This window comes from Pollicipes pollicipes, unplaced genomic scaffold, assembly GCF_011947565.3.
Source record: "Pollicipes pollicipes isolate AB1234 unplaced genomic scaffold, Ppol_2.1 Scaffold_5724;HRSCAF=6776_pilon_pilon_pilon, whole genome shotgun sequence".
Taxonomy (NCBI): Eukaryota; Metazoa; Arthropoda; class Thecostraca; order Pollicipedomorpha; family Pollicipedidae; genus Pollicipes; species Pollicipes pollicipes.
Genome location: NW_023596746.1, coordinates 25051956 through 25063056, shown reverse-complemented (window position 1 = coordinate 25063056; position 11101 = coordinate 25051956). Strand labels below are relative to the sequence as shown.

The window sequence follows — 11101 nt, the reverse complement described above, 5'->3', positions numbered from 1 at the left end:
GCGGCAACTGACGGCTCGATGGCGGGCTCGCCGCTCGGGCCCGCGGGCCGGTAGCGGTCTGGAGGGTGCCGCACCGGCCAGCGGTCGGGTGGCGTGCCGTGTGATGCGGCCGCTCGACTTCCCGGGCCATAGCCCGGACGGGGTGCCATCAACGGCGTCAGATTCGTGCCCACGTGACCCCGTCGGACAGCAGCGCCGCCCGCTCCCGACGACTGACGCCCCGCCGCGGCCGGCTGTCCCCTCGTGGTCGCGACTAGAGCTGACTGCGCGCCGTTCCTGACTACACTGCTCCCTGATGTGGGAGCCCTGCCCCCATCGCTAACCTTAGAAAAACGCCGTTGTGTTTAATGCGATGTATTCATTCGACACCAATAGCCCAACACACGCAGGTATCACTTCGGCGTTGGTTAGGCGGGCCCAGACATCGGGTTACGCCGAACGATGGCGTGACTCGCCGCCGAATCACGCCGGGCAGAGGCGGCGCGACTCGCCGCGCCGCGCCAACAAGGGCCGTCTGTGGAGGAGGGACACGGTACGGCCGCGGCGGGGCGGCGCACGCGGCTCGCGGCCGTCAGCCAGGCACCGGCCGGGGGTCGTCAGCACGCGCCCCGCGCGCCGCCGCCGCCGCACGTGGCCCACACAAGGGAGCCTCCACTCGGCAGCGCACGTGACAGCAACGGCGACGCGGGGCAGTCGACCGGCGAGCACCGGCGCCTGGCGCAGGCGGACGACAGAGGGCGCGACGGTGGCAGCGGACGCGGCCCGCCCTCACAGCCGGCGGAGCGGCGGCGAGGCGCTGGCGGGCCCGCCCCGCGGGCGGCGCCACCTTGACGGAGGCGCGCATCGTTAGTACATGCCGTTCAAAAGCGTACTCGGACATCACGAAAGGACTCCGGGCTGAGTTAAACTCGTCAGTATGTCATTCAATAATAACCAGAGGCGAGCAGCTACAGACGGCGGAGCCGCGTACCACCTCCAAGATTTCGCCGTGCCATCTATGCGCTAACACATCGACTAGCCACCTATCACCGGCCGTCCGCATCGGTGCCGTTATAAAACGATCTCGCGACGCTCGCGCTCGTCTCGACTGCAGTTGGCGTGCAGTGTCGAGTTCAGCGTCCAAGCCGCAGCTCGCGCACCGGCTGCCGGCCAACGCGGGCCGATCTGTCTCCACAAATAGCTCGTAAATCACCGGTCATCACAAGAGAACACCTGATAAGGCTATGGCTGCGGATCTTCCGCCGGGGGTTCGCGGGAGACCGCTGTCCTGCCGGGTTTTGGGAGGGCCACTATCTCTCCGCCAGAGGTCAGGGCAAGCTCCACGCGTCCACCGGACTGTCGGGGTGACTGCTGTCCCTCTGCCAGATTGCTGGGATGCAGCTGATCCTCAAACGGATTGTCAAGGTGGCCGCTCTCCCTCCATCAGACAGCTGGTGGGACCGATATCACTGTACTGAACAGTTCGGATGGCCGTTGTCCCTCCAACGAACCGTCGGGACGATTTCTGTCCCTCTGCTGTCCTTTCACCAGACCGTCGGGATGATCACTGCCCCTCTGCCGACCTTTCACCAGACTGTCGCTGTGCCTCTGCTGTCCCTTCACCGAACCTGTCAGCTGGTGGGACCGTTATCACTGTACTGAACAGTTCGGATGGCCGCTGCCCCTTCAACGAACCGTCGGGATGATCACTGTCCTCCTGCCGTCCCTGCACTGGACTGTCGCGGTCCCTCTGCTGGACTGTTCGGGTGGCAGCTGATCCCAGCCGGCCTGTGCGGACTTTCGCCGCCCTCCACACCGCGTCGAGATGACGGCTCTCCTTCTTCGGACCGTCGGTCACGGGCCGCCATCAGGGTCGGCCCTCCTGGTGTCCGCCGCCGCCCTGGGGAGGCTGCCGCCTCCAGTGGGGCGGGCCCGGCGCTGGCGGGGGTCGCGCAGGCTAGTAGCCGTTCACTCGCCGTCCCTCCTCCAGCTTGGCGAAGAACGGGTGCCTGGAAGCGATCCCAGCCAGGTGATGAGCCACGGACCTTGCCAGCAGATGGCGGGCCCACTGAGCTGATGTACGGTAGCCAAGTGCGGCCGCAGTCCGTCAGCCTGCCACTACCGGACGCACGCGCGGCCAATCCGTCGCTCCGCACGGGTTGGCGCTGGCGGAGGAAAAGGGGCGGTCCCTACTCGAGAAAAGGGGTAGTCCCTACCCGAGAAAAGGGGCAGTCCCTACCCAAGGTATTCAGGGGTGCATTCCGTGGGGTACCGTGGGGTGGATCAGAGGCAGCGACTGCCTTAGCGAACGTTGAAGACTGGCTGGCTCGGAATGGTCGATGCATGTTCAGTACGGGAAAACTCGAAGGGAACAATTAATATCAAATATTTCACGAGACTGCCCGTGGCTAAGGCACTTAGCCTTGATCGGAGCGCTTTCAAGTCTGTGAAAGCCTATAACCCCAACAGTCTTAAAGAATTCCTGGAGTCGTTGCGTGCCGTGCACTGCTGCTGCGAGTCTGTAATTACGCCTGCAGGCCGCCCGTTCTTGATATGAGCCCCGCAGCGCTCACCGTTCAACCGATGTTTCGTAGAGTCTATTGAACCACGCCAAGAGCGCTTAATTCTGCCCCATCACGGCCAGCTTGCGGCGCATCGCTTTGATAGAAGTCTGACGGGTCTGCACATTAGGCTCCCTCCGCTGAATACAGAGCGGCGCTAACTCAAATGGCCCAGTCGCGCTGCGCTGATCAGCCCTCTGATGATCAGCTCGGCCCTCACCTGATGGCGTCCCTCAGCGTGATCCGCTGACTCGGCTCGTACTCCAGCATCCTCTGGATGAGATCAAACAGCTGCACGTGCTCCACGTCCGTGCCCTGCATGTAGCGCTGGAACGGACGGTCGGTCGCCGGGGTCAGCCAGCACGCAGCGGTGGGCCGACAAACGCCGCAGCGATCCACAGCCCCGGACCCGGCCTCAGTGCGACGGCGGCTCGCAGGACGGCCCAAGCGGCGGCCTGCGGGGCTGCCCAAGCGGCGGCCTGCGGGGCTGCCCAAGCGGCGGCCCGCAGGACGGCCCAGGCGGCGGCCTGCGGGGCTGCCCAAGCGGCGGCCCGCAGGACAGGCTCGCAGGACGGCCCAGACGGCGGCCTGCAGGGCTGCCCAGGCGGCGGCCCGCAGGACAGGCCTGCAGGACGGCAAAGGCGGCGGCCCCAGGACGGCCCAGGCGGCTGCCCAGGCGGCGGCCCGCAGGATAGCGCGGGCGGCGGCCCGCAGGACAGGCCCGCAGGACGGCCCAGGCCGCGGCCCTCCATCGAACGGACGCGGCGAATGTGCGACAACGGAAGACGATAGTCAAAACAAAGGGCCGCAGCGGTCAGCGTCCCCGGAGAGGCGGATGTCGACTTCCCGAGCGGACTGCAGGACGTGGTCGGCCGGGGCGGATACGGAAACGTAGCAAAAGAGTGGCTTCCGCGTGCGCATTTAACTCCATAGATAAAACCTCGAAAGGAAGGGGTTACAAAGCTCCGTGTAAACGTAGGGATTCCTGGACCTCCAATAACATCACGGGATTCTAAGCATGACCTTAGGTCTCAAAATCGGGTCCCAGGGGCGGAGGTGACCCTCAGTGAGAGAACATGTTTTCCAATTTCATGTCATGCAATGCAGCACACCAAATTGTACTATTGCAAAGCCTCGAGACAAGCAAAATAAGCCATTACGGGGAGGAACAACTGGCCCCTGTATATTGCACGGGACGAAATCCGCGTTCCTATGGGAGTCCCACGAAATTGGACCACCCGAAAGAAAATCACGCTTTCAAACCGGTTGAATGACGTTTGGAAAGGGACGCGATAGCACAAATTGTGAGTGAGACATGATGTAAAGACCAGTAGACGAGGCCGCCCAGTGGGACACCGGCGTCTGCAGAGCAGGGTCGGGAGCATTAGCCCCTGCCTCGCCCCGGACTGTAGAGTACGCTGCTCACCCTCAGCGGCTTGCAGTTCTCGCGCACGTAGCGCGCTGCTGACGTCTTCTCGTCCCAGTCCAGCCGCCCCCGGTAAAAGTACTTGGTCTTCGACTTCTGGCTCATTCTGAAAATACGAGGAATCCGTCATCCAAACGGCAAATGTTGTAAGTAACAGACCGGAAATATTAGCTGGGTTTGAGGCCAAACTTCACGTCGTGCTACTTAAACTATCAGCTCACAAAGGTGCATACGCGGAAACAGTTCACTGAAGCGCGGAGATCCAAACATTTGCAGTGCGTCACCGGAAACCAACAGTTGACTTGATGCAGGCAAGAGGAGCCGCAGTCTACCACAGACAGACATCACAGACTCTCGTCATGCTCCGATAGCGGTCGATCGAACACAACCTGACCGCGGTATGGTCGCCGGACGATGTTTTGCAGGAGATTGCACGATCGATATGCGCGGTGTGCACAAACATTGGAAATTACGCACTTCAGCACTGGGGCGCACTGCCCTATCGCCCTTGCAAAGTGTGTCTAATCGGCTCAAGCGATAACAAAGACCAAACATTCCAGCTCCAGTCTGAGCAAGGGATGTCACTCAGCCCCAATCGCCAGACAGCGTCCGTGTAAGTCAGAGGTCACGAGGTTACTGATCTCACCACTCACACCCGCCTATACATAATGTAAAGGCTGAAGCTCACAACGGACGTCATCACTTCTCCACGTCACCGTTCCTCACCGGGCTAACAGCACGGAGGTGGCGGTCTCCCCTCAGACCCCCGCCCCGTCACTGCAGGCGAGCCGCCCCGCCGGCGCCCCGGTCTGTCGCTGGCGCCGGTCCCTCCGCTCACCTGTACGGCATGGGGCCCAGAATGCGCTCCATCATGGCCAGGTGTTCGCGGTTGTCGTGCGTCTGGAAGAGCGTCAGGCCCAGGTAGAGCTCGAACAGGATGCAGCCGATGCTCCAGACGTCGCACGGCTGCGACCAACCCAGCTCTGCCGGGAGGCGTCACTCCGTCACTCGTCCATCCTCCGTGGCTCTATCCTGCCGGCCGATTCCGCCTCTGGAGCTCTCTCCTCTCCGTCCGCCCCGCCACCGTCACTGTCCCCTCTCGGTTCGCTCGGCCTCCGGTCATCTCCCCTCCCGGTTAGCTCGGCCTCCGTTCCTCTTCCCTATCGGTAAGCTCGGCCTCCGTTTCTCTTCCCTATCGGTAAGCTCGGCCTCCGTTCCTCTCCACTCTCGGACAGCTCGGCCTCCGTCGCTCACCCCGTCCGCCGGCTCCTCCTCCGTTACTCTCCCCTCGCAGCTGGCTCCGCATCCGTCCCCCTCCCCTCTCGGCCAGCTGGGTCCCTGTCGCTCGCCCCTCCCGACCAGTTCCACCTCTGCTCGGACGGCGACAGTCCAGGCCTCTGACGACCCCGCCGGTGTGCCGCGAGACGTCCTGAGTCGAGCGTGAGGGCTGGAGTTGCGTCGAGGCGCTCCTGGCATGGACACAGCTATCCACCAACTCGTGAGGGACAGAGACGCAGCGGTCGGCGCGCGTGAGCTGCCTTGTGCGTGTCGGCGCGTCTACGCGACCGCTTCAAAATCGATCGTTTCCACTTCGGCTCCCGTGCCGTTCCGCCCGAGTGGCTGTCCGCGTCGCTTCGTGGCCGGTGAGCCGTCGGGCCCCAGCCGTCGGCCGGCCCGCTACGGGGAGCCCGGGCCTGTCGGGTACCACGTGAGGTAGGTGCGCGCGCGACTCGGCAGTGAGATAGACTCGCGCTGGTGGTGGCGCACCAGCTCCTCCACCGAGCGGAAGCTGGCCTCGTCCGGCTTTGCGTACCCCAGCGCGAAGCGGCCGTCACTCCGCTGTCGCACGTTAAAGTTGTACAACGTGCCGGCGTGCAGGAGCGTGAGCGCGTACGGCGCGGCCGGGCCGCCGCCGCGCGACGGCCTCACCAGGAAGGCGCCATTGCCCCGACGCAGGAGAAGAGCACGCGCGCCGGCGCGGTCCACATCGTGGAACCAGGCCTGCTGGCGGAGGCTGGCGGCGGAGGGCGGCGGCGGCAGCGAGCGGCGTACCAGGGGACTGGCGCCCGGCCGCCACTCAGCGCTCAGCGGCTCGCGCGGCGGCACCGGCGGCACGCCGTCCGGCACCAGGTAGCCGTCGCCGTCGGCCGACGACAGCGGCGGCTTGGGCGGCCGCGGCGGCGCGGCGGCGACGGACGTCTCTCGGTCGCCGTTGGACAGCTGCACCGCCGCGGCCGGCGGCGCGCCGTCGTCCTTGGGCCCGGCGTCGGCGGAGATCGGTCGAGCCTTTTTTGCTCCGGCGGCCGCAGCATCAGCTTGATGAGCTGTTGTGACGGCCACCAGCGACGTTCTCTCGAGTGTTCTGAGCACGCGCTCGTTTCCGGCACCCACCTCTGCCGACGGACGGGGCCCGGTGGCCCCCTCGCTGTCGGCGCGCCGCACGGGACGCGGCCCGCCGGCTGTGGCGCGCCCCTCGCCAGCCTCGCTCTGCTGTCGCGCCAGTCTGCAGCTGGCGCCGGCTGAGTCAGCTGCCGCCGGGCGTCGGACAACGGCCGCGCGCGCCGAGCCGTCCAAGACCTCGAACCGCTGACGCAGCCGCTCCACCGCACTCCCGCCGCCGGCGTCCATCGCGAGACGGCGCGCGCGCGCGCTCGGCCGCCTGCGGCGCGGCGCCTGCCGCCCCCGCCGCGCGCCGAGCAGCACTGGAGCGCGCCCGAGCGGCCGCCGTCGCCGGGCGGCCGCGGGCGTCGCCCCCTGGCGCAGGCCGGCGCGCCGCCGCCCAGTCCGACATGTGGCTGCCGCCGGCGCCCCGCCCCGGCCGCTGACGTCATCCGGGGCGGCGCCGCGGAGTGCGCCCCTAGACGGCATCGGGATGACGCCACCGCCGGATGACGCACCGTCGCGCCGCCCGCGAAGGCAAGGCTCTTTGTTCCCAGGGTCGCACGTGTATTGATCGAGCCTGTGGAGGTCGCCGTCGAGCTGCGGCCGGTAAAACGTGCGCGGCGGTAGGTTCGTTTATTTATATGGCAGCTCGGCTGGGTGCTGCCACCGGCCGCCCCGGCGCACAGTTGAAAGCGAGTGCAGCGGCGCATGTTTACACTTCCGTGCAGCTGGAGGTCTGCTCGATAAGCGTTGCTGCACATCATGTGCATGACGTGTGAACACCACTTCCGGTCAGCCAATCGTCCCGGTACTACATACGATATTCATTTTCCGGCATGGTTACTGCTTGATCGCTCCAGTTGATGCGAATTTGAATTCAGACTTGCATTCATATTTAGTTTTGGAAGATGTCGATGTTATTGCTTACCAGTGGGTTATGTATGAATTTGCAATGGGGCACCGTTAAATTCTTCTCCGAAAACTCAGTTTGACGCGCCATAGGCGCGCTAGATCCCTTGCGTGGCGAAAAATGGCATGGCATAGTTTCTATATGTTTGGTTCTACGTATCTACCAGAAAGCTTTCATTGCCACCGTTAATTCACACACAGGAATGCATTCAGTACATTTCATGAGGGGTGCGCAGTACGCAAGCCCCCGGGGGCCACTACATCATTTGCGCCCCTCTCGCTTACTTCGCTTACTCGAAGTTATCCAATAAAAAAGGCTGACGTTATAATATTGCCTCAGCCATCACATCATTCCTTAAGTAATGTGTTTTGACGAGATTCTTATGCGGTATGATTTGCTTTATCAGACGTCTAGGAAGGAGATACAAACATTCGGCGCATGTGTTCTTGCTTGCACCGCTACTATCGCTACAGAAGCGCACACATCAGTCACAAGACTCCTCGACTGCTGCTTGTGTGAAAGTTTCATGGACATTCGGCGCCCGCCTTCCACAGCCTACTTTCATCAGCCAACCCCCTTCAGTGGCTGACAAGGCGACGACCAAAAAGTGGCCCACCCAATTAGCCGTACTGGTTAGATATGGCACAACCACAACGCCACCACTTGATTCCTCCCCCCCCCCCCCCCCTTCCCCCATAATGCCCGGTAGCCAGTATCATCGCACATTGCGGGGTACTGGCTACATTGGCTACTACTACATTCACGGCATTGTGCGAGCGTTCCGTACTCACCGAGCAGCACCTCCGGCGCCCGGTAGTGGCGCGTGGAGACCACCGTGCTGTGGTGCTCGTGGTCGAACGTGGCGCTGCCGAAGTCGATCAGCCGGATCTCCGAATTCCGCACGACCCGAACGTCCCGCTTTCTGCCGCCGAGCGCAAAAACAACACGTCAACGACCGCCCCGATCGGCACCTGACACATTGAGTCCACCATTAACGCGACGCTTTTTTATCATCACAAGTCAACCAGCGGAGTTGCCAGCTTTTTCATGTTTACAGAACCAAGCGGCTCCCCCACTTTAGGCCCGGGCATTTCCGTATCGCTGAGCGTCGCGCCAGATTAAACAGGCGTGCGGCGCCCCAACACGTGCAGACGGGCGGTGGGCGGCCGCCGCGGGGGCAGACTTCCGTCAGACGCGCCGTGATTGATCGGCTATCGCAGACGGCGTGATCAGCGGTCCGAGGCGACAGACTAACTGCCGCCGGCACGATATTCGCGTCCGTGGTGATCCATCAGAGGCCGGAGCGAGCCCCCCCCCCCCCCTCTCCCCTCGCGCCTGGCGGGTGTCATTGCGGCGCGTGATCCGTGGCAGAGGACCCGTCGGGCTGGGCCGGCTGGCTAGTGTTTGTTGTGACTCGAGATGCATCGCTCGAGCCGGCACCCGGCCTGAGCGGACGCTGACCTCGTCACATTCCCAGACGGGTGACGGCATGGAGGTCAGCGGGGACAGGTGACGCCAGAGGTCAGAGAGGAGAGGTGGTGACCCGTGGTGGCAGAGGTCAGAGAGGAGAGCCTGGCGACCCGTGGCGACAGAGGTCACAGAGGAGAAGTGGTGACCTATGGCGACAGAGGCCAGGGAGAATTTTCTTAAACGGTTTACTCCAAACGTTCTGAATGAAGCGATTTATGGGCTCAGAGCTCACGTTAAGCAGTGACTGTTGTCCTAGTCTTGAACCCTCCCACCCGACCGTGCAATTGCCGATCAACCGCGAAATTTGGTGGCGAAAGTGCCGAAAGTGCGATGTCACAATGCTCGCTCGGCCCGTCCTGCCCCCTGACGTCACCTGACCTTTCATGTGACCTCTGCCACCGGCGGCAGGCCATACCTGCCGAGGATAAATATCGAGCACCTAAAGCGACTCGATCCACCCCGCCACCGGTGAGTATACCGGAGGGCGCGCACTCTCATCAACCGAGCTGTTGGAAGAGCCAAACTGGAGAGCAGGTGATGTGGGGGCCAGCGACAACAGAGGCCGAAGAGGAAACGTGGCCATCCACTTTAGCAAAGACGTCAATGCTATAGATTAATCACCGTGTTGCATGAAGGATGTCAGACAAAACAGCCCGGTTTTCCAATTGCAAATATTTTCTCCGCGAGCATGTACCGCTGAGTGTCGACCGATGGTGCCGGCGCGAGCTTTTATGCTACCCATCACACACCTTTCGGGGGTTGTAGTGGACGTCGTAGTCGGAGCCGACGAACAGGATGTTCTCGGGCTTGAGGTCGGTGTGCGTCAGCCGGGAGTCGTGCATAAAGCAGACCGAGTGGCACAGCTGGTAGCCGATGTGGCGCACCTGCCCCAGCGGATACGGCTGGTAGCTGTTGTCCTTCTGCGGGGCGGGGCGGGGCAGCGGTCAGACAGGCGACCGCGTCGATCCCGACGGACAGAACGACGGGCTTGCGGGGGAGAGAGAGGCTGGGCAGGAGGCGCGATAGAGGCGGGCGCGGCCAGGGACGGCGCGGCAGCTGTACGCAGAGCTAAGCCTCCAAGGAGCGCGACAAACGGGAGGACGAACTGGAAGAAGGGGTGACGCGGGCTGCAGATGGACGACAGGAGCGCGTATTAGAATCAGAGATCACATCACAGCGGGTAGAGTGGGCGAGGGACTGGGGCAAATGGAGCCCAGACCGGCAGGAGGTCGTCGAAGCACTGCTCAGAGGGTTATTATCATGCGTTTGGTTCACCTGCGTAACGAAATACGCAGTGAGAACGTGATACGTGACGAGGCCAGGCAAGGAGGGCACATGTATATCACTCAGAATTGCGCAAGAGACATGCACTACACTGTGCGGGGCCAAAGGCCACACACTTAATGAAATGGACACTCGTCTCTACTCTGGGAAAATCAGTCAAATCGCGAGGACTTTAAAACTTTCTAAAAACACCGACAAGATGGCTGAGTTTTCAAGTCGTTAACCACCCGGAATTGACCATCAGACGTCAAACAAATTTTCCATATGTTTGGATTTTATGATAAGACTAAAGTGAATGTTTATGGTGAACTCACCATGAAATCGAACACGCTCAGCCCGAGCATTTCGAAGGCGATGCAGATGTGGCCGCAGTAGTCGAACCACTCCAACATCAGCACACACCGGCTGAAGGAGGTGGTCAAGGTCAAGGAGGTGAAGGTCGTCGTCATGATCATCCTCATGTATGATACGGCTTTAAAGACAACTAGACCAACACGTAATGTCAAACGCAAATGTGACTACAGCTCTGCGAATTTTCCCGGTATAATTCGCATGGAACGTTGACAATAGGATTTTTAACGAAGGATGTACGTTCAATGAAATGTGTTTGGAATGCATACAATATGTATAAGTGTATAAACACAAGTGAAGTCTCCTCAGCCCGGATTGTACCTTACCAATCCCACTTTCACCACTCAGTTGCAAGTGAGCTGAATGCGTTTGCAATCAATGCTAGATGGAAATGATTTAATAACAAACCAATCCGTAGGTGGCAAGATTACTTTCATAAAGGCAAGATATTTGACAGAAACGCGTTCTGTTACCAACGTTTCGGGGTTTCATTATATGGCATCTATTAATATTCGATCGCACGCACTGCTTCCCGTAGGGATCTTTGTCGTTCAGCTTTTCCAGCACGTTGATTTCAAGCTTGGCAGCCTCTCGGTACTTATCAACGTTCTTGATAACCTTCAGTGCGATGACCCTGTCCCTGTCAACAAACGCAAGAGATGTCACACTTGAGCTTCGCCCCGCTACCAGCTACGCTTCACCTAGATGGAAGGCTGTCTTAAGCGGCAACACTAGCGG

The 11101-nt window shown here is 61.4% G+C and overlaps 1 protein-coding gene across 2 annotated transcripts in view; it reads right to left on the bottom strand.

Moving 5' to 3' along the window:
* Nucleotides 1-345: 345 nt before the first annotated feature.
* LOC119102558 (dual specificity protein kinase CLK2) overlaps nt 346-11101 on the bottom strand; it is a 43137-nt gene continuing 32381 nt past the window's right edge. For both annotated transcript variants that reach the window (XM_037225947.1, XM_037225948.1), the window contains exons 5-12: nt 10890-11003; nt 10327-10417; nt 9478-9648; nt 8050-8179; nt 4805-4949; nt 3967-4072; nt 2761-2867; nt 346-1988 (exon numbers count right to left, since the gene is read on the bottom strand). In XM_037225947.1, coding sequence (XP_037081842.1) covers nt 1937-1988; nt 2761-2867; nt 3967-4072; nt 4805-4949; nt 8050-8179; nt 9478-9648; nt 10327-10404 — 789 coding nt within the window. In that variant the 5' untranslated portion in view covers nt 10405-10417; nt 10890-11003 and the 3' untranslated portion in view covers nt 346-1936. The remainder of the gene's footprint in view (nt 1989-2760; nt 2868-3966; nt 4073-4804; nt 4950-8049; nt 8180-9477; nt 9649-10326; nt 10418-10889; nt 11004-11101) is intronic.